The 23,596-nt window shown below is 49.7% G+C and overlaps 1 protein-coding gene across 1 annotated transcript; it reads left to right on the top strand.

Moving 5' to 3' along the window:
• The first annotated feature begins 1,509 nt into the window (after positions 1-1,509).
• Positions 1,510-22,550, top strand: LOC144162224 (uncharacterized). Its single transcript, XM_077692688.1, has 4 exons — positions 1,510-1,556; positions 7,061-7,145; positions 20,140-20,931; positions 22,527-22,550. Exons 1-4 carry the CDS (start codon positions 1,510-1,512, stop codon positions 22,548-22,550), a joined length of 948 nt encoding a protein of 315 aa, XP_077548814.1.
• The last annotated feature ends 1,046 nt before the right edge of the window (positions 22,551-23,596 follow it).

The following is a 23,596-nucleotide window of genomic DNA, read 5'->3' as shown; positions in this document are numbered from 1 at the left end:
AAGCCTTACAGGGCGTGTGCCTCGGGCCTCGGCCTGATGCACACGCAGGATCACTAGACGGGACATCTTGCGCCTTGTCCTGGACCTTGTAGAAGACACAAACGCACGAAACGCAACACGGCGTTTCTCGCACGCCCTCCGCACGCCATGCAAACCGCGCTTTGCGTTCTAATCATTTTGGTGGTCCCGTTCGCTCGATTAAGCAGTGGCGTTGGCTGCCTCTCACACCTTCTGTTGCCCGAAAGTATCTTCATTTCGTTGAATAAACACAGGCTTTGCACGAAAAAACAACACCCAGAGAAATAGTCCGAAAGTGTCCTGTCCTGTCTGTGTGTGCTGTTTTTCGTGCAAAGCCCGTGTTTATTCAACAAGATGCACCAACTCGCCCAACAACAAGTGCTGCTATCTTCATTTCGTCGCCGTCATGAAGATTGCATCGTCTTTGTCCGCCTACCCGGTCACTTAACTCACGTCACAGTCCATTAGCAAAGCGTAAAAGCTGTGCCAGGGCTCGCCGAGAAGCCGGGCGACGGGTGCGTCGGGAAGAGGCAGCGATGCGAACGCAGCGCCGCTGCAGCCAAATTGCCGCCGCCGGCTCGGTGATCAGCTTGACGTCCTTCTCTCTACCCTTGCTGTCTCGTTCTCTAATTTACTGCCGCTCTGCGTCCGTGGATCGACGGCTAACATAATTTTTTGGTCGACATGCCTCCTCTGTTGCACATGCGATGATAATTTGGACGTGCTATCGTAGTCACAAATTAAAAAAAAACACAGCTTTTTGAAGTGCAGTAAAGTAATCGCTCGCTAGACAAGTTCTCCTTAGGACCATAGAAGCTGACGACCCAGAATAGGTTAACAGCAGTGCCGTAGCCAGGAGTATTTTTCGGGGTGTGTATGCGTTGCCGGAAAAGAAATCGGTAAAGGGAAGGTGGCCTGCGCGCAAACGTCATTTCATTTACATTTGCTCATCTATTTATTGTTTTTGTTTTTAAATTTTAATATACCGATGCGATGTATGAACAGCGTTTACGAAAAAAAAAAAGGCCGAAAGAGGAGGAGGAGAGGGGAGAATAAACCCTTCAAAAAATTTTGGCGGGTGTTCTGTCACCGAAACATCCATCCCTCCTGGCTATGCCCCTGATCGGCAGAACAGCTCAATGCTTGGGAATGGTAAGCCAGCAAATTACTCCAAGATTGCGTTTTCCTAACTTGTCGTTCCTCATCTTTTTAAGGCCATTTTGCAGCTACATCTTCCTGAAGGTATGGCGGTAGGAGTGATCCCACGGTTTCTCATCCTGCATCGCTGAAAACTGTTACAATGCCTGTAAAAAATGCTTCTCTGCAAGCAGTTTCATAATGAGGAAAAACAAATTTAAAGGGCACTTGCAGAAACATCAACAACAAGGATGAGTACAACAACAACAACAACAAAAATCGTCGGTGCTGTTGCTAGACAAAACGTATGCTATTGTTCTGTCAAATACGCTGAATTCCGAACCGTTTAGCTCAATGAAGAAGGGAAATGGCTGCGTCTTCTGCCGCAAGCACCCTGAAAAGTACAGAGGCGCCCTAACTACAAAAAATTAATGTGTAAAAAGTTTTATACCTAATGTGATTACATTATAAAAATACCATGTAACTGCAATGAATCAAAATATAATAAAAAAAATCAGTGCCCTTCTACTCTGTGAAGAAGGATGACCTGCGAAGCTGGACGCAGTCCACGGAGTGCCCGAAACAAAACACGTCTGTTGGCACTTTGCTATTGAGCGTACTTCTAGCCACAGAGTTTCATACTAATATGCACTAGAGGGAAATCTGGCGCCACTGTCTAGGGGAGCCGCGCTTCAGCGAGCGTGCCGTCATGTACCGGGCAGGCACGTTACGCTTGTCCTTGGCATGGCTCCTGAACAGGCTGAAAGGTGCCTCTGGCTGCAAAAAATAGACAATATTACTATAAAAGATTATTGAAATTTGTTTCGTTCTTACATAATTGAGCTTCCAGAAAGATTTACCTCTCAGTAATTATTTAGAAGCCTTATGCACGATGCAGAAGAAAAAAATGTTACTTTTCTGGCTTCGAGACAAAAAAGAAGCCGTACGGCTAGCTAAGCCAAGTAGGCGAGGAACGTCGCTAGCTGCAATGGCGTCACCCACGGCGGCTTGCAATTGCAGCGCCAGATTTCCCTCTAGTATATATTAGTATGAAACTCTATGCTTCTAGCTTAATGAAACTTGGAAGAACCCGAGCTTTAGTCTCGCGTACAAACACGGAGCTGTCTGTTTCCTTCCCGTGTTGTAGGCATCTTACTGTTTGTATAACACACCAAACCAATCCGCTCGACCACTGAGAGGACACCGGACAGGTCGCATTGGGCCGTTTGATGTTCACCTTTAACCCTCCCGCCTGCACAAGGGTGCATGTTTTCAGTAAGGGCATGAAACTCGTAGATTCGCGTGCACGCCCATCCCCCCTCGCAACCCGCGCACATCAGCAACAGGTTAGGTGCGCGTGCTTAGAAGTGAAAGAAGCCGTCGAAAATGTCACTCTGAGAGCCTTTTAAACTGAACAAATAATATTGGCTTATGTCAGCGTTTAACGCGTGCAACTAGCCGTTAATCGACCAGATTTAGGGGAAATCCCCAAGGTGGAGTAAGTTTCTGTAAAGGAAAGTTTGACATCCACCTAAATGCAGCCATACGGCTACAAAGGAAAGCTATACAGCTTTCTCGGAATCCTCCCGGGAGGGATGAACGGGAGGATGAACGTTCATCCGGGAGGGATGAACTAGCCGTTTATCCGGGAGGGATTCGCAGCTACTCGACGAGCTGGAACTTGAGGAGGCAACAGCTTTTCGTTGTTTGCGCTCCCATTCGCACTTCTGCTCGGGCAGACGCTTCTTCAGTTACCAGTCTTCTTCCTCCAAGCGAACGACTAGCGTCCATCCCATGGTTAAAACCTAGAAGGGCTCGAGCTATACTCTAGCGACCAAACATGTGGCTGCCTGTTTCCCTCCACCGTCGAAGGCATGTTACCGCCTCTGTAACACAACGCACACCCAAATCGCTCGATTACGGGAAGAGCTGACAGGGCGGATTGAGCCATGAAACTTCCACGTTTAAATCTTCCACCAGCACAACGGGCATTCCATCGGTAGCGACATGAATCCCAGCTATGCCTGCACGCCAACTCCTTCCACGCCCAACCCGTGCACGCATAAACCGGTAACCGGTGATGGGCGCATACTTAGGCGTGAAACACACCGGCGAGAATGTCACTCGGAAAGCCTTTCAAGCTGAAGAAGAATTATGGGGTCACGCCGGCGTTCCAACCGGGCAAGTGGCTCTTCAAGAGGGAGGAATTCGCACCGACTCGGCGAGGTGGAATTTGAAGCGGCAACGCCGCCGACGGCTTTCGGTCGTTTTCACGCCCATTCGCGCTTCTGTGTATTCTCCGCAATCATCTCATACCGGCGCTACCGCCGTTGTCAGCCGATTGTGTAACTCGTGAAAGAGGCATCCGTAGTGACGAGGGAAATCATAGTTGTGAAAGAGGGGTCGGCGGTGCCAAGAAGGGGCCCCAGAGCGGCGCCGAGCACATCGGCTTCACCAGAATGAAAACTGGGGGGTTAGACATATTTGTTTATTTATGTACCTTCATTTCGCCGAGAGGGATTACAGTAGGGGGTAAAAACACATTTTCACACATGAAAAATGTGCCAACAACAAAAAAAAAGAAATAAAAGATAAGAAACAGAGAAGCAAACAGAAAAATACGCATTTACAAATATACAAGATATACATAATAGACAAAGAATATGCATCATTGAAAGTAAGACACTTGTGCAGAAACATGTGTATAAACTCGCGCAGAAAAGAAAACAAGTATTCAATAAGCAGACATGTGCACTAGGAATAATGGTGTAGAAATTTAGCTTTGAAGATAATTGCGCAGATGTACAAGGAATTCATTGTCGCCTGCGCATTGGATGATTGCCGGGGGAAGCTGATTTCAGGATTTTATTATGCGGGGAAAAAATGAATTCATAAAAGCAGTTGTACGAGAAGGCGTTTCTCTAACCTTAAGCGTGTGGTCAAGGCGGTGCGAGGCATATGCGGGCGACACCAGATAAGCGTCTTCGTTGAGTGGTGTTCTGTCAATGTATACCTCTCTTAGTAGAGCCACACGAAAAAAGGCGCGACGCGATGCCAGCGTAGGCCAGCCAAGGGAATCTTTTATCCGAGTAATGCTACTTGAAAATCTGTAACTCTTCGCAACAAAATGAGCAGCGCGGTTCTGTATGGACTCGAGACTACCTATCAGATCCTGCGTGAAGGGATCCCATACCGTGCAACCGTATCCCAGAATCGGACGGATATTTGTGCTGTATTAGAGTTCTCCTACATCTAGCGGAGCCTGCTTAAAATTTCTCTTAATGAAGTGAAGAGTGCGGGCTGCCTTCGTTGTTATAGATTCGATATGCCGGTTCCTTGTTAGGTCGCAAGAAAATGTGACTCCTAAATGTTTAGCGTGGCTTATCTGAGGGATAGCTTCGTTATTAAGATAGTATTGTGTTTGGAATAGTGCTTCGGAGTAAAAATCAAAGTCCCTTTTTAAGAGACAGATGGTTTAAACGCGAAGCTGCTTCGACCGTGTTGGAATGACTAAATCGGATAGACGTGGACTTCGTAACGCGAGTGATCCAGGTTTGATTCGAACCCCGGGAAGCGTGTTTTTTTAGGCACTTGATGGGCCTTCACTTATCATCATGATCGCTTTTTCAAACCTACCCTGTAAAGTTTGCTTTCCTGCAGTGCGTTATGCAGCGACATCGAACGCTAAGCATGGGAAACTTCGCTTTAATATTAAACCCAAGTCGGCAGCTCGGCGACTCGGGTTTAAGTCGCGGTACCTCAGAACCAGAGTCCGTCTGTTGGGTTTCTCTTGTGGAGAATGAGAAGACCTGCATGTATTTTCTAGCCTGATGCCAGGTGGCTCAAGGTGTACCTGCCTATTGTATTTGGTAAAATATAAACATACAAACGGAACAATGATGCCCCATATCCTACCAGGGGCCTGGTCAAGAGGCTGAGCGGGAACCGAGAGGGAGTTTTCTTAATATTGTAACGAAGAGCCAAAGAAGCGGACACTGGCTCATAGCTACATGGCACACAACACATACGACGATGAAGCAGTAGATGGCCCGGGCACATTGCTAAAGATATCGTGGTTGCTTGTAATAGACTGCATCGCCGCTGTTCAATAATTTAAACCCAACTCTTCACCATCAACCAACGTTCGTGTCATCTGTCCTGCCACCACATAAGAATATATTTCACCAAAAAAAAAGCAGGTCTCGATGTCAATGAATCACCCAGAGACGTGATAGCCTGTGACTGTGTCGGATGCCTCAACTGCCAGCTCCACTGATAGTACAACATAAAGCGCTACAAGAAGACGTCAGGTGGAGAAATCGATGCTGCCCTTGTCAAGTTCAGAAAGAAATGTCCGCCTGGAGAGGCACTTTATGAAGGCAGTCCCAACTCTTAATCAGTCGCTGTCAATCCCACTGCGCCGCGAGCACCAACTGCCTTGGAAAAAAAATGGTCGCCATCCCGCCCTGTGAAGGTGGATCAAAGCTGTTGTAAATCACAACAAATGATGATGGAGGAGGGTATGGAATGTTTCTCGTCGTCTTGGCGGGCTTGTCGCTTGCGCTAAGCTGGTGTCACTAGACAAAGGTACAGACTATCGGCCCTCTTTTCTCCCATTGTTCCGTGCCGCCGCCACGCTCATTCGTCAGTTCGCATCACGTGGCATTTGTTTACACCGCGACGGTTCATGGGCGCCGCCATTTTGTTGCTTATGCGTTTACGTCGGTCAACTCTCGTAGGCTTGCCTTGTCTTCCTTGGCGGCTGCGCGCGACTGACGTCCTTCCGAATGCGCATTAAAGATAACGCGTGTAACAGCGTTTCAGCAGCAGAAGCGTGTCCAAATATGCGGCAAATGCTGCGTCCTGCCCAGCCTGACGCATGCGCTCGCCGTCTTGGGCAAGAATTGCTATATGTGGTGACCCTAGACCCGCCTAGCCTTCAAAGATAATCCGCAAATAAAATCTTTATTAGGAACACATGGTGGAGGGGGGGGGGGGGGGTCCCATTGTTCACATGCGCCTTATCATCCACAATGCGGTTTCGATGCTTGTTTTCTGGTTTCCTCAAACGAATTATGAGCTCTATTAGGCTAACGCATGCGTTCGGCGTCTTAGGCCTTGGCGTTTTTGCCCATGGAGACGAAGCCGTTCGAGGGTAGAGGTATACAGCTTAATTTGCTATAATTACAACGTGAGCTGTTAGTACCAAGTTTCCCGACATTTGGTCGTCGTTTGTGGTCACCGGGAACTATCAACGACAACCATGACATTACACATTATGCGTGAGTGTGTGTGTGTGGGGGGGGGGGGGGGGCAACAAGCGGGGAAGACTTTATTTGTATCAGATGTGGCAGTGGTGGTGGTAACATGCATGTTTACTTACAGTGGGAACAAATGCGCCATGTTACGCTTTGACGAAGTTTGGTGTCTAGGGAAAGAAGGAAGGCTACGGGCGGGGACATTGAAATTACGATAAAATAATGAAGGCTTTAATGGTATATGTAGAGGTTGAAGGAAGAGGTAGAAGTTTAGTGCTTCGAGGACGTTCCGTATGCTGGAGCGCAGATGCCGTTCAGAAGTTGTGTTCGGGGGACTTGAATACAGCCAGTCGGTCAGTCTCGGTGGCCTGATCTACAAGCCCGGTAGCAGCATTGGCTACAAAATGGCGCTGTCCTCACTCTGCGAGCTGCGAACATAAGACGCGCCGATTGAGAACTCATCATAGTGACTGTCTAGACATAACCGATCACTGCCAACGTGAAAGCGTCATGCGAAAGTCTGAGATTATTAGTGAAATCATTCTGCTTAGCTCAAATATGAGCACCTCTGTGTCGCCGTCGCTAATTTCTTTTAGAAGAATAATTCGGTCCCTGTTCTTGTTCCCTTTCCCTCTTCCTTTGCGCAGGGACAACTGCTTCAAGAACGAGAACTTCCTCAAGTGCGCGGAGGCGCTGCTTCTACACGACGAGATGGAGGGTCTCAAGAGCAAAGTTGACTACCTCTACAGCCGCTGAAACAGATCGACTCTGAGACAAGAACTATTTTTATCCGTATTATAAGCCAACGCCATCCAAAGACAAATCCGCCCGGAGATTCCACCACCGCTCGCTTCGCAGACAAGGCAGACGATCTGCGTACCAGGCTACAAGCAGTCTAAATCAACGTACGCTCGCTAAGAGATAGTTTGCAAATAGCATTGAAGAAGGTCTTGTTGCTCTGGCTTGCTGATTCATAAGAAGCCGGTGACTAGCCGCTAGGCGAGCCACTTGCATTGGCTTGACATCTGACTTGACAGCCCTGCCGAGCAGGCGAAGCTACTGCCGTATTATTTATGTGTGGATATATGCCAGCGAGGAATTTTGCCTGCGACGAAGCTTTCGCGCTACAGTGCCTGTTATGCCACTTTTTTGTTCTTTCCTTGTTATGTGGTGGTGGAAGTTCAAAGCCTTAAAAATAGCGGAAGAATAAATTTTATGAAACGGAAACGAATGACCCGCGCACAGTAAGCCCTACATGCCACGTTACTTGCACTTATTCCTTTCTCAATCGAACTTACCTCCCTTTTCCTCCTTTCCTGCAGAGAAGCAAACCCAAATAAAAACAGAAAAAAGATTGCCTCTCCCGTGTGATTCTTCGTTACGCTTGGAGACCAAGCCTGATCATTGCGTGCTCCGCGTCCCAAAGTGTGTTTGTGAAACACTTTTGAGGGCAACTCAAACCCGAACATTCTGGTCTGTCTGCATGTCTGTTTGCGCATCTGTCGGTCGATTCAGCCGCCCGGCCCAAAAGTTTTATATATCCCGAAGCGAGAAGTTTATATGGGCAAAACAAATCCAAAAGTTCAAATCTGGTGCCACACCCAATATTTGCCAACATTGTTGAGCAAAAATGTAACATTGACATAAAATCAATACTTAACTGGTACTTTCAGCGTTCTTTTAAATGATACTAGATGTCCTTGATTTGACAAACGGAAAATAAAAGGAATGCACTTTGGAAACAATGCTTTGACCAAAAATCTAAAAAAAAAGAGCCCGAGCCTTGACTTTGTTGCGGAATTTCAAGCCTAACAGAAGTCGCGGGTTCGACTCCCGACCGTGGCGGCCGCTTTTTTGATGGAGGCCAAAAGCAAAAAAAAAAAAACGCCCGTGTGTACGAGATTTCTGCGCACGTTAAAGATCCCCGGGTAGTCAAAATTAATCCGGAGCCCTCCACTACGGCGCGCCTCATCGCCTGCGCGCGTTAAACCCTACAATCAATCGAGTACAACAGTAACGAAAGGTTCCAACAGATGGCGCGGAAGCAATGGAACGCGGAGAAATTGAATTGACTTGAGCAAACCTCTATCGTGTTTATTTATTGTGGAAGGAGGGAGACTAGAGGGGAAATGCGTGGGGGGGAGGGGGGAAGGACAGAGGAGAGGCATTAATGCGGTAGGGGCGGCGGAAGACTATCGTCTTTCGACGACATTTGCAACGAAGCGAGCAGATACGCGGTCATTTTTGTTTGAGTTTAACTTTTGAATACGCAACGGAAAATAATCTCAAGGCATGCCGCCTGCTCACCCACAGTACGAGCAGACGACAGGGGCGCTGAAGTGGGGGGGAATAGAGTTTCATACCAATGTATACTAGAGGAAAATCTGGCGCCATTGTCTAGGGGAGCCGCGCTTCAGCGAACGCTCCGTCATGCTCCGGCCAGGCACGTTCCACTTGTCTTTGGCATGGCTCACGAACAGGCTGGAAAATTGTCTCTGGCTAAAAAAAAAAGCAACAATATTACTGTAAAAGATTATTCAAATTTTATTTTCTTATTATAAAATTGAAGCTCGAAAAAGATCTAGTTTTCAGCAATTATTTAGAAGTTTCATGCAAGATTAACAAGAAAAAATTACGCCATATTCCCGTAGGGGAACCCTGAGTAGTATGCGAAGCAGCCATGGGGTCGACTCAAGTTCCCATTAGTTTTCAGTTTGTCGTTTCCGTTGGCGTTCAGCTTCGCGTGCCTTCGTTGTATCAGTAGCTTCTTGACGCAGTTTGAATGAGTGAAGGACATAAGGCGCGTTCGTACCACATGCTCCCGTTTCGGTTTGTAGCGCAGTGGGAAAAGCGCCACGTTCCTCTCGTTGCGGCCAGAGAGTCGTGGGATCGAAACCGGGCGCCGCCTAACTATTTATTTTTATAGTGGACTGCGCTGACGTCAGCCCAAACGCTGACGGTGCTGAAAAGACGCGCATGTGCAGTAGAGTGCGCACGGCGGACAACGACAACGAGGGAGGGAGGGACACAGCCCCGAGCATGAGATGCTGCGCATCTAAAAACGTTGCCATTTTTTGTTGATTTTGGCTTCGACACAAAAAAGAAGCCATGTGGCTAGCCAAGCCAAGTAGGCTAGAAACGTCACTAGCTGCAATGGCGGCGCCCACGACGGCCCACGATTGTGGGTTATAGCGTCGGTGCATTCACAATCTCACTGACTGACGACCCTGCGTCCATTTTTCAATTAAGGGTAGTGGACCAGTTAGAACGGCCTGAATTCATTAACAGTTTCACGGAAGTCACTGCCTAGGTGCCCGATTACATGCAACCAGAACTTCTTTATACTCAACGTGCATATCAATTCGAAGAATCATTTCGCTACTTGACCCACTTTGCGCTATCTGTCTGACCGTCAAAACTCTTGGGCCCAGCCATCACTGTTTCGCCTGTAAAGGGTGCACCCCAGCATAAAGGGCATCGTAGCGGTGAAGCAAACTTTAGTGCCGCTACGCGTGCAGTCGGAAGTGACGCGTTATTTCTGCACGAAATAAAGTCTGTAATTAGAGTGAAATTGGGATAAAAAACTAAAGGAACAAACCTTGAAGCAGTAGTCAATCAGGCTGGCGTCTGCCTTTGAGAGGCAGGTGAACCGAGTGCTGCGGCGTTTGGTTTGCTTGTACTTAAATTAGAGCGCAGTTCTTTCTGGTTGATGTTGCAACTTTTATTGGTTATAATGGCTCTAGGCCACACAAAGGGGAAGCGGTAGGGGGGTGGCGTGGGACGTTGCAGCCAATGTTCGTCTAGGATAGCGGATGATGGCATCGCAGAAACTTGCAAAAAGGGGCTGGAGGAGTCGAAGAAGGCAACGTTTACGCCCAAACCTGGTGCAGGGGTGGACCTAGAACCATCCAAGAACATTTTAAATCAAACAAGAATAGCCTAGGTGATTCACGAATGCACTGCACTCTTTCTCCGTCAAGCAAGATAGGCGAGCGTGGCCTGGCACCACAAAGAACACGCAGCTACGCTTTTAGGAAGGGCTGTGTCTAGAATGGCGTCCCACAGGGCGTACATTTTCTTTATCCCAAGGGAAAGGACATCCCTTAAAGCAACCTAATTAGAAACGGTTTTGCTTATAGCGTTATAGAACTTTGGAAACCGGAATGTTTAGGTCTACCAGCCTAACGCGACCCGCCAAAAGGAAATGCTGGCAATCACTGCAGTGAGCCGTGCGGCAACATACTTTTAGCTGCGCGTGAGATTAAAAGAGGTGTGTAAAAACGTGACCTGGCTAAAACAACAATAATGTGCAACTTTTCATATACTTTAATGCGGTTTTAGAATCACGCGTTTAAATCTGCGGAATTTTTTGCACACGTAACATAGTGTCCCGTTTAGACGCCACGTGGCGCCGCGCTGTGCGTGTCGTCTCCTTCTTCTCGTGTCTGTCAAATTTGCGCTGTTCACCTCCTTTTAGTCATGAACCAACATGCCCAAGCCTCAGTCCTTGCAACCTTTCAGATTTCAGTAATTTTAGTGCAAAACCAAAATTACTTCCTCCTACTGATTTAAAAATTCCTGGCGGTTACCCCAATACATAAAACGCTGGCTTCCATATGAGCTAGACGACATGCACACCACAAAAATCAGTTGTCTGTCCCTTTAAGCACTCCACTGAAGCGACGCCCACCACCGTTTTGTAAAAAAAAAAGAAAAAGGAGCGTTGCGTGTGGCACCGCTTCGCTCTCCGTAACGTAATGTAACCAATCAGGACCTAAAGAACAGAAATAAATAATTTAAAAGCCCAAAATCTAACGTAAGCATAAAAAATTGTTGTACTAAAGATGTGAAAAATAAATGACACAAGAGCCCGATTCGAACCATAGCCCTTAATACCAGCAGGCTAAGACGGAAACTCTATACCACAACGGCAGACCTCTGTCTAGCCCCAGCCTTCGTATTCAACGTTCGAATGTCGTCGGGTGGCACAGTATGGTAATGGCTGCAGCGCATGGTTAGAGAGCCGTCGGACGACGCCCTTGACACAGCGTTTAGCAAACGATAAGGGAGGCGCGCTTGAAAAGCACTGACAACGAAACAACAAAAGTATCTTACTGCATGTTCCGCGGCAGTATTAATGCCAAAATACTCCAAAAAAACTTGCAATCATTGTACTTGCACCTACTCATTGTACGCGTACTCGTTGCGCGTGTACGTGTACCCACTTGTACACTCTTTGTCAAAATTTTGTGGGCCACGGCGACCGTGGCCGGAGCAGGTATGCGGCCGAGCAGGGGCGCTGCACTTGCCGCAGTCGGCTGGTTACGGGGCTAAAGAGGGCGAGGGGAACTATCGCGCTTCCTTTCGTAATATGGCTGGCGCGATAAGTGAAGCGGGGCCGGTTTCTCAGAGCAGGCGCACTTCGCTTGAGCGCAGGCACTTTGCGCAGCGCATGTCGCACCGGATACACTACAAAAGCAAGAGCAAAAGTTCCCCTCGCTCTCTTTAGCCGCGCAACCAGCCGACAGCTGTAAGCGCAGCGCCCCTGCTCTGGCCATGGTCGCCGTGGCCCACAAAATTTTGACAAAGACTGTGGAAGGAGCACATGGCAGTCTGCCAAGGGTGGGGTGATGTGCATGTAGGTTAGGTTAGCCGTAAGAAGGTGCCACGGGTTTGCTGTGTCCTCCCGATCTTTGATCGGCCCCATCAGTGCCTCTAGGCTCTGCAGATGCACTGCACTGGGGGTTTGAGGAAACTGGGTAGACCATCAGGTTTTACTAATCTGGACCCCGGCCCATCAGGCTCTCAGAGGCAATGAAGGAGCAAACGAGCTCGCCCGAGGACTCACTTTCCAGGCAGGCTCAGGCGCCCCTTCCACAGGGCACAATATGTCCGAAAAAGACAGGAGGTTCACCTACCGAGAAATTCCGCAATACTACAGATTAACACGAAAAGAATACCTGGACGCAGACCGCAAACTCAGCAAGAAGGATGCAATCTGGCGAAAATTACAGATTGGAACTTACCCAAATCCGCTACTGCTTAGTAAACTCTGCCAGGTCAATTTGAACCCAAATGCAAACATTGCGAAAGCCTGACAAGCATGGTCCACATGATATGGACTGGCCCACAGATATCCGACGGCACACACACCATAGACACATGGGAGGCTCTGATGCTCAGCTCAGACCTATACTCGGTGACAACTTAAGAACGGCACCGGAAGTTGCCGCTGTGCCTTATCACCGTAGCCGGATGTTTCTCCGCGCGGCGCAAGTAGGGCGTTACTGGGAATATTTTGAACATGGCGTGAGCCGTTCGCTTGATTTTTTGGACTTAATCTGCTTATAAACGACTCCAGTGACGACAAACAAACTGCGTGAGACAAGGCAGACGATATCGCGCATTCATAGCAAACCCCTTTCAAAACGCGCGCGCACTGACGTCACGGGTCCGGCGCTTTGGCGGAGTGATACACTACATGAGGTGGTGCCGTTCCTGAGTTGTAACCGAGTATAGAAGCCCAACGAAAAATCATGAATCAAGCTGAGGCAGCCGCCAGGTCCCAAGGGATACTGGCCGACTCCTAGCAAGAGTTTTAAAAACCCCATTGATTGGTACTAAATAAACGTTTTTCATCATTGACAAAGACTGTACATGTACTTGAACTTGCTGTACTTGTACCCATTCGTTGTACATATATTAGATGATTTATTCACGCTACGTGATTGTACAAGCGTGATTCTACATGATTCCGTTACATGTTTCTGCTCGTTCTACTCACATTCATGACCCTAGAAGCGAGTGATAAACGCCCAGTCAAAGAACACATCGAAGTAAATACACTCATTAAAGAATAATTCTGCGTGTAATTTTTTCTGCATGAAATGCCTTCAGCGGTACCTTACCCGTACGCAGATGTCTGCGCATGTGCGCGTGAACACCATTAGCATACGCTACCGTAACTCTCGCTATACCACAATCGCTTTATTCGAACTCTTGGTATATTTAAAGGGGCCCTAAATAGGCTGCCAAATGTTACGATTTTGCGTGCGCAGTCACTGGAGTACTATCCAAGGAACGTCATGCCGCAAAATTTGTTTAAATGCGTTAAGTATTAGCCGAGTTATCGCTCATTAAAAGGGGCCACCCATAAGGCCTGGGGCTCTCCTCCTCTAGTAGCTCCTCCGAAGCACTGTGGAAGCCGCGACGTCATCGACCCGGCGCAAGACCACCGAGAGAAACAGGGCAATCCATCACCCTCCTTGATGTACGTGCAGTCATTGGCTGCGCCAAGCCCTGCGCGCGCTTTTTTTTTTTTTTAGCACTCGACGCGCATGCTCCGCCCACCAGATTCCGGTTGCACGGTGAGCGCTGTCGCTGTGGTTCGCGTTCGCGGCGCCGCACTGGGCAGTGTCTCGTGCGTCATAGAGGCGCGTCAGAGCCGGAAAGAACTGCGTCAGAGCGCGCAAGTGTGGCGGCAAGGTATGGTTGGTGAGCCAAGTGAAATCTTTTTTTCGTGTTTGTGCGGCCCCTGCTTTACGCAGAGGTGTAATATTTGGTACACGTTGTCGTGAAGGGGTACTCTAGCGATTGCGCGATTGAAATGGCGACCTTCGGAAGCCTATTTAGGGCCCCTTTAAAGTGTTTAGCGGTCTCTAGTTAAGTACATTTAGCGCTCCCCGCACGGGGCACCTTGAGTAATCTTGGTGACGGTACTGGCGATACCGCGGACCCCGAGCCCCCCAACATAAGCTGTGCCCTACCGTGGTGATGTGTTTTTAAGGTGAAGGGTGAAGGGTAGAAACTTCTAACGGTGGCCGCCGGAGCCTTGGTCAAGCTCCGGCCGATGGGCTCCCTGCCTGTCTACCAGGCAGGGAGCTCCGGGACCTCTTTGACTACCAGGATAAGGTCAAAGGAGAAAGTACCCCCGTCTCCCTGCTTTTCAATGTATCATATGGCATTTTCTAAACCCCCCCCCCCCCCAGACGTGATCGGCCCCCGAAAAGGGGCCGCACCGAAGTTTCTTTTCCTCCTTTGCAATCGATCTCTCCCCCAAAGCCTGATAATTTCTCGCGGTTTTTGATCATGGAATCTGTTGACAAGACAAAGCCCATCACTTCCCAGTCTGTGTTCCTAATCTCCAAGTTTCTTGAAAGCCTTATCGGAAAGTCGTACAAGCCTATAAGAAACTCACAACGGGAGAAGTTTTGATAGAAGTAGAAAACAAACAACAATCCTCTAACCTCCTCAAGTAAACGCGCATGGTAGATGTTGACATCAAGATCACGCCCCATCGCAGCCTCAATAGCTGCCAGGGCGTGATCTCTGATCGGGATCTAATGAATGAGACTGAAGCAGATCTGCTCGAGGGCCTCCGAGATCAGGGCGTGACAGCAGTGAGGCGAATCACCATACGCCGAAATGATGAAATAATTCCAACCAAGCACATAATCCTGACACTTGACCGCTCTAACCTTCCTGAGTCGGTCAACGCAGGCTTCTTGAGATGTCCAATCCGACCCTACGTGCCGAACCCACGCCGCTGTTTCAAGTGTCAGCGGTTTGGGCACGGCACAACGTCTTGTCGTGGTAAATTGACGTGCGCAAAATGTGCAGCACATGATCATCAAACTGACAATTGTAAATCCGAGAACTTCACCTGTGCCAACTGCCAGGGACCACACGCTGCCTATTCTAGGAGCTGTGAAAAGTTCAAAGAAGAAAAACAGATCATTGCCTTGAAAGTCAACGAAAACATCACCTTCCCAGAGGCACGGAAGAGGTTCACCTCCTTCCCTCTGGGCAGGTACGCCGACGCAGCTCGCCGGGGGGCGGAGCCGCATCTGGTTTCGGCGGGGACCCAGTACCGCGAGTCGGACTTGGTCCCGCCACCGCCCCTTCCTGGGTTGCCTATGGCAGCCCAATCCACCTCCGCACCGCTCGCTCACCCAGCAGCGGCTGTGGTGGCAACGTCTGTTGGGGATTCCGCTGCATCCACTGATTCCTCTCCACCGGCCCAAAGCACACGCAAGGGCACGGAGATGGAGACGGAGGCAGTCGCAGCGACCCCCTCCCCCGCCTCACTGCCTGCGCCATCTGTCGTGCTCCCCACGCCTTCGGCACTGGCAGCGCAGGCGAAGAACACCCGAAAGGGTTCAACGTCAAGGGGGCCCAGTCTGCTGGGCACCCCCTTGCCTTCAGATGACGACATGGACGTCGAGCCCTTCCGGCTTTCATCGCAGCGGAAGGAACGGGCTGCGACGTCCAGGTCAGTAGGGAAGGCCAGAAAACCCCTTGCAAGAGTCCAAGCCCCGAAAGACCCTACATAAATAGTCACACTCCAGTAGCTCTGAACACATAATAATGGGAAGAGAAAACATAATACAATGGAACTGCAGAGGCCTTCTGAATAATCTTGACGATGTATACGAAATACTGCATGCTTATCAGCCAAGTGTTATGTGTGTTCAGGAAACACATTTGAATTCTAAACACACAAATTTCTTGAACAGTTACTTGATATATAGAAAGGACAGGGATGGCTGCACGCACTCTTCTGGGGGTGTGGCCATAATTGCCCGGAAATCTTTAGCATGCCACCCTGTCACTCTGAACACTGTCCTTGAGGCTGTGGCAATTCGAACAATAATATTTAATAGGTTGATAACGGTATGCTCCATATACATTCCTCCTGATGTTTCACTTTTAAGCTCTGACTTTGAGGCGCTGGTTGATCAGCTGCCCGAACCATACATCCTGACAGGCGACCTTAATGCCCACAACTCTCTTTGGGGCTCTTCTCGCACGGATGCCCGAGGTCGCCTTATAGAGAAATTCCTTACATCTTCAGGAGCATGCCTTTTCAACAATAAACAGCCTACATACCATAACATAGGACACAACACATACTCATATCTTGACTTGGCGATTGGCTCCGCAGTTCTCTTTCCTCTTCTCGAGTGGGGTGTAGGCACTGACCCATACGGTAGTGACCACTTTCCCACCTCATTAACGTATATAGGTAAAGGCCCATGCAGTCCATCTTCCCAAAACAGGTTCAATGAAGCAAGAGCTAACTGGAATACATTTACACAGACATCCAAACTACCCCACACATCCATAGGACACCTACAGGTTGAAGGAGCTACCCAACTGCTCACGGCGCACATCCTCGACGCCGCCGAAAGGTCCATTCCCCACGCCTCTGGTGCCCCGCGCAACCAGCGGAGGCCGTGGTGGAATGAGGACTGTAGGCGGGCGCGAGAGGCCCAGAACAAGGCGTGGGGTATCCTTCGTCGGTACCCCACGTCGGGAAACCTCCTCTTGTTCAAACGGGCCAAGGCATTAGGAAAACGTGTGCGCCGTGAGGCAAAACGAGAGAGTTGGCGTACATTCATAACATCAATAAACTCCTACACAGACACACGGAAAGTATGGACACGAATACGCAAACTCAAGGGACAACAAACACACAGCCTGCCTCTGGTCAGCACTACAGGGGACACACTCGAAGACCAGGCTGACACACTCGCACACTTCCAACACGTTTCTAGTTCAGCAAACTACACAAACACTTTCATGAAACACAAACAAATGGCCGAAAAGAAGCCTATACTAGATAACAATAGGTCAACATCTTCTTATAACTCAGAGTTTTCACTGCGTGAGCTGAGGGCTGCTTTGAGCACGTGTAAAACCTCAGCTCCAGGCCCAGACAACATCACATACACAATGATACAACACCTGCACGCAGACACTCTTCTAACACTCTTACACCTATATAACAAGATTTGGCTTTCGGGGCACATTCCAAACTCTTGGAAGGAGGCTATAGTTGTAGCTCTCCTGAAGGAGGAAAAGGACCCGTCGTCCCCCTCAAGTTACCGTCCTATTGCCCTGACGAGCTGCCTGTGCAAGCTCTTCGAGAAGATGATAAATCGCAGGCTCATGTACTTCCTTGAGTACAACGGCCTTCTCGAGAGCTGCCGGGCAGGCTTCAGGGCAGGGCGATCCACGAATGATCAACTCGTAGCTCTTGAATCGTACATTAAGGATGCCTTCGTGGATAAACAGTATTGCGTAACTGTGTTTTTCGACCTCGAGAAGGCCTACGACACCGCTTGGCGCTACGGGATCCTCAGTGACCTGAAGTCATTCGGTGTCTCGGGTAACATGTGAAACACTCTTGTCAGTTACCTGTCAGAAAGAACGTTTCGAGTGAGAGTCGGTGGTGCACTCTCAAGGGTTCACGTGCAAGAAAATGGCGTGCCACAAGGTGGTGTGTTAAGCTGCACTCTCTTCATAGTAAAAATGAACTCTCTTGGTAAGGCACTGCCACCCACAATCTCTTCTTCCATGTATGTGGATGACGTCCAGATATCCTATAAATCATGTAATATGTCAATCTGCGAACGTCAAGTCCAGCTTGGTGTCAAGAAACTTGCCGGCTGGGCAGACAAGAATGGGTTTAAATTGAATCCTGCAAAAAGCTCCTGCGTTGTGTTCTCCAGGAAGCGCGGGGTCCATCCGGACCCAGACATTACTCTTAATGGCGTGTCGCTTCCTGTGAACAAGGAGCACAAGTTCTTAGGTGTGGTGTTTGATCACAAACTCACATTCATTCCCCACGTCAAGGAACTTAAAAATAAATGTCTCAAAACAATGAATATACTTAAGGTTCTCTCCCACCAATCCTATGGTTCCGACAAAGAACTCTTGCTTCGCTTGTATACTGCTTTGGTTGGGTCTCGTTTGGACTATGGCAGTGTGGTGTATGGGTCGGCGACTAAGACAGCCTTGCGAATTCTTGACCCAGTTCTACACCTGGGCCTTCGTCTTTCGTCGGGTGCTTTTCGCACTAGCCCTGCTGAGAGTCTTTATGTTGAGTGTAATAAGTGGAGCCTTGAGAACCAACGAACATACATGGACTTGCTTTATGCTTTTAAAATTTCATCGCTGAATAATCATCCTTTTTATCCTGTCTTTAACGATACATCCACATCTCTGCTCTTTGTAAATCGCCCATCCGTTCCTCTGCCCTTTTCACTTAGAGTGAAAGAGCGAGCCTCGGATCTCAGTGCTTCGTTTTTAGATGTGTACAGGTCATCCTTTTCAAACAGTTTACCGCCTTGGCAAGTTCGTCCTGTGTCGTGCGACCTTTCTTTTATGAAACTTGACAAAAATCGGGTACCGCGAGCTGCAATACTGCAGCACTTTCTGTCTCTGCAGTTTAAATACCCACTTGCAGAATTTTACAGTGACGCGTCTAAAACCTCCACCATGGTCTCCTGCGCTGCTCATGGTCCGAATTTCAGTGTGAGCGTCCACACAACAATTTTTTCAGCAGAAGCATATGGAATTTTACTGATTGTACGACACATACTTGAAAATCATATTCCAAATCTATCATCTACACAGATTCCTTGAGTGTTGTTCGCGCACTGTCATCGCATACACCCCCCAAAAACCACATAGTTAATCTTGTATTCAGCGCAATCATGTCCGTGTATGCACAAAAGCATGAGCTGGTCCTCTGCTGGGTCCCAGGACACGCAAAGATCGCTGGGAACGAGTTGGCAGACGAGAGGGCCGGTGCTGCTGCACTCAGGAACACTGTGGACATTACAACGGTACCCTACACAGACCTCAAGCCACACATAAGACAACACCTGCGCAGAACATGGCAAACACACTGGGGCGAACAGACAGACAACAAACTACATGTAATAAAGCCACACTTGGGACGGTACACAGCTGACTCACACAACAGACACACGGAAGTCGCCTTGGGTAGGCTACGGATAGGGCACACCCATGCGACGCACTCGTATCTGCTGATGGGATCTTCTAGACCCCAGTGCAGCAGGTGCGGAGAGGCCCTATCCGTAGTGCACATACTAATCACATGCAAGGCACTTCACACAACACGACACAAACACTTCAGAGAACTCTACAGACAACATATTCCCCTACATCCATCGTTTTTCCTAGGTGATGATGCCATTGTTTCCGTGAAACGTGTGTTTGAGTATTTGTCCGACGTCAAGTTTTTAAACCTCATTTCCTATCACGCATCATGAAATCTGGCCCTATACACCAGCCATGCTCATTGTCGTTTTGTGATTTTACTTTTGTTTTTGCTGATTTTACTTAGTGTTTAAGGTTTCACCCCTATTATCGACTATTGTTTTGGCGCTCTTTGCCCCAGTTGGCCTTGCGCCATAAACATCCAACCATCATCATCATCACATTTAGCGCTATTATATTGCCGCAAACCATGCATTGGGCTTGTTTATTTATGGTTTGTTTTTACTGCTCGTCTGCGCCCGGCTGTGTTATCTGTGTCCCAAGCGAACCGCATGTTCCATTCTTTCTTTTTATGCCACACAGGCTATCGCATTCGGATAAGAAGAGCGCTTCGGCCTAAAGTTACTGGCCTGGAATTTGATCTACAATGTTCTGGATGTAAATCGACGGTTAGAGAAACACTCGCGCCGAAAGATAAAAGCCTGCAGAGCAGACGCCGCGGTATTCGACTCACCGACGTTCGCCTGCACACATCACTTTGTTTACTGCTGCTTCGCCGCCTGTGTATTCTGTGAGTTGTTAGGAGAGCACAAGTTCGATCCAATAAACGTGTTTTTCTTCAAGACAACTGCATCGTCTTTGGCTTCGTGACATGTGGAGGAGGTGCGGAATACATGCACCCTAAACCCTGTGCAAGTCGCCAAGAAGCCCCACTCGTACCAGCCGCCGACAGCAAGGCCTCCCACCCGAGCTCGGTCTACTACCGGAGAAAGTGAAGAAGAAAGACGTCGCGACAAGCACCATGGTCAAGCAAGCTAATCCCCCCGTCGTTCTTCTGCAACCTCGGGCGCGCCCATCATTCCGAGGATCGCCTGGTGAAGACCCGGAAGAGTGGCTACAGAAGCTGGAGCGTGTTCGAATTTTCAACCGGTGGGATGACGAAGAAACCCTGAGGCAAGTGTTTTTCTACCTCGAAGACTCCGCTCGAGTCTGGTTCCAAAATCACGAGACCTCGCTAACATCATGGAGTATGTTCGAAACGGATTTTTTGAAAACGTTCACAACTTTCGTGCGTAAAGAACACGCTGAGCTATTGCTGCAGACGCGAATCCAACATCCCAACGAAAGCGTTGTAGTGTTCGTTGAGGAGCTGAAGATGCTGTTCAGACGAGCTCACCCCGCAATGGCAGAAGAGAAGAAGGTGCGCTTTCTGATGCGGGGAGTTAAACAAGAGCTCTTCGCTGGACTCATTCGCAACCCCTCAACAACCGTCGCTGAATTCGTGACTCAGGCTTCAATGATCGAGAGAACCCTGGACATGCGTTCAAGGCAGCACGATCGACCACTCAACGCGTATTCGGCGAACCCCGTCAACGCCCCAGGATTCGCGTCGGACGACCTACGGAAAACAATCCGCGCCGTCGCTCGCGAAGAACGCAGGAAAATTTTCCCTACCATGCCGAAACCACAAGTCGCCTCCCTGACCGACGTAATCCGAGAATAAGTCCAAAACGCACTGGGAACTTCTACGCCGTCGGAAACACCCCGTGAGCCACAAGCTTTGGCCTACGCCGAACCCGTTCGTCGACCCCGACCTGCTCCAATTCGTCGTCAAGAGGCCCCGCCGTACCGCCATCCACTGTCGCCCGCACGACCCCCTGCAGCCCAAAGCCGGACGCCGAGGCAGACGGACATATGGCGAACCAACGATAATCGCCCGCTGTCCTACCACTGCGGAGAGGCCGACCACATCTACCGTCGCTGCCCCGTACAAGAGGCTTGGTTTGCGAGGGTTCTCCGTCGACGCACCCCGCCCCCGATCCGGCCAGCGCCCATCGGAGATCGAAGAATACCTGTCCAACACCAGCCGTGGACCAGCCCATTTCAACCGTTCGCCGTCGCCCCACCTATACCAGTCGCCGAGCCGCCGTAGCACTGCTGACTTATCACGTGGAAGGTTCCCCAAACTAAAAGCAGCAACTTCTGGAGGTGAAATTGCACATCTGCGGAAAAACGAAAACCCTCCAACGACGCAAGGACGCACCGAACACCGTGATACACGACATGCCCTCTGCCCGACGACCCGACTGAACCCTGACATCACTTCCGAACACGACGACAGCCACACGGCGCGACGCGTACCCGCCATGACCAAGCCTGCCGCTGAGACGACGACGATAACGACGACGCATAGTGCCTAACCGCCAAGACGGACAAGCCGAGATACGACACCCCGACGCACACGGAACTCGAGGAAGGCGGCGTCCGACGTCCATCGACGGCTTTGATGTACTCGCCCTCATAGACACGGGAGCGGACTACTCGGTGATCAGCGGATCATTCGCTTCTAAGCTGCAGAAAGTTACCCGCCGCGGTGGCTCAGTGGCTAAGGCGTTGTGCTGCTGAGCACGAGGTCACGGGTTCGATTCCCGGCCGCGGCGGCCGCTTTTCTGATGGAGGCGAAAAGCAAAAACGCCCGTGTGTGCGAGATATCGGCGCACGTTAAAGATCCCCATGTGGTCAAAATTAATCCGGAGCCCTCCACTACGGCGCGCCTCATCGCCTGCGTTGCGTCGGCGCGTTAAACCCTACAATCAATCAAATCAAGCTGAAGAAAGTTACGACCAGATGGGAAGGTCCGCACATACGCACAGCAGGAGGCCATCTCGTACCCTGCTGCGTTCGTTATTTTGCCTAACTGCTACCGTGACGTAATTCTTGGAATGGACTTTTTGACGGACGCCGGTGCAATAATCGATCTGCAGACCAAGACGATAACTTTTTCCCCCGATCCCTCAACGACGCCAGAACCGAACCCCGAACGCCGTGCTGCCGTAATGATTGCGGATGATCATGTCACCCTGCCACCCCGCGCAAGGTTGATGATCACGGTGTACTGTGAAGATGCTGCTCCTGACGTCGACGCTATCGTGGAGAGTGACCAAAGGTTGCTTTTCGACCGCGGTGTCTCCGTCGCAAAAGGCATTGCGCGCTTTAAGCAACGCCAATCCCACGTTTTGGTCACTAATTTAACGGAGGAGTACCAGCATTTAAACTAGGGAGCTGCAATTGCGTTCCTCGAAGGAACGCAAGAAGCAAGTGACATGATCGCGGTCACCGACTTTTAACGCGCATCTGGAGATACCTTCAAGCTTCCGCATCCCTTCGACGTGAACCCGGCGCTACCCCAAGAAAAATGGAACAAATTGAATTTGCTGCGTCGCTACAGCGAGTGTTTTTCGTCGAACTCAAAATTGCGTCAGACAGCGCTAGCGAAGCATAGAATAATAACCGAAGATGGAGCCCGACCTACCCGACAGTCACAGAACCGCGTCTCTTCACACGAGCGGGAAGCCATCCGGACCCAAGTCGACGACATGCTCAGCAACGACATTATACAGCCATCGAAAATCCCCTGGGCTGCGCCGGTCGTACTGGTGAAGAAAAAAGACGGCACATTAAGGTTCTGCGTTGACTACCGGCGACTGAACAAAATCCCCAAAAAGGACGAGTACCACCTGCCCCGAATCGACGACGCCCTCGACCACCTCTGCCACGCAAAGTACTTCTCATCAATGGATCTAAATACAGGCTACTGGCAAATAGAAGTGGACGAGAGAGACCGAGAGAAGACTGCATTTATAACCCCAGACGGCCTTTATGAGTTCAAGGTGATGCAGTTCGGGTGCGCACGGCACCAGCAACATTTCAAAGATTCGTGGACACCGTGCTAGCTGGCCTAAAGTGGCACACCTGTCTCGTATACCTCGACGACGTTGTGGTATTCGCGTGAAATTTCGACGAACACCTTGCAAGATGGGAGTCTGTACTCGAGGCTATTCGCACGTCGGGGTTAACGCGAAGCCTCAAAAGTGCCGCTTTGCGTACGAGGAACTCAAGCTTTTGGGCCACGTCGTCAACGCCGCGGGAGTCCTGCCTGACCAAGCGAAGACTTCAGCCATAGCGGACTTCCCAAGACCAACTGACAAGAAGGGCGCGCGAAGATTTCTCGGGCTGTGCGCATACTACCGGCGCTTCGTCGCAAGTTTCGCACGCATTGCAGAGCCACTAACGCGTTTGACGAAAGATATCACCCCTTTCAGCTGCGGAAACGCTCAAGAAAAAGCATTCTGCGAGCTACAACAATGACTGCA

This window comes from Haemaphysalis longicornis, unplaced genomic scaffold (assembly GCF_048455015.1).
Source record: "Haemaphysalis longicornis isolate Haplotype H1 unplaced genomic scaffold, Haemaphysalis longicornis Haplotype H1 scaffold_12, whole genome shotgun sequence".
Classification (NCBI taxonomy): domain Eukaryota; kingdom Metazoa; phylum Arthropoda; class Arachnida; order Ixodida; family Ixodidae; genus Haemaphysalis; species Haemaphysalis longicornis.
Note: the sequence above shows the minus strand (reverse complement) of the source record. Positions and strands in the feature narration are given on the sequence as shown.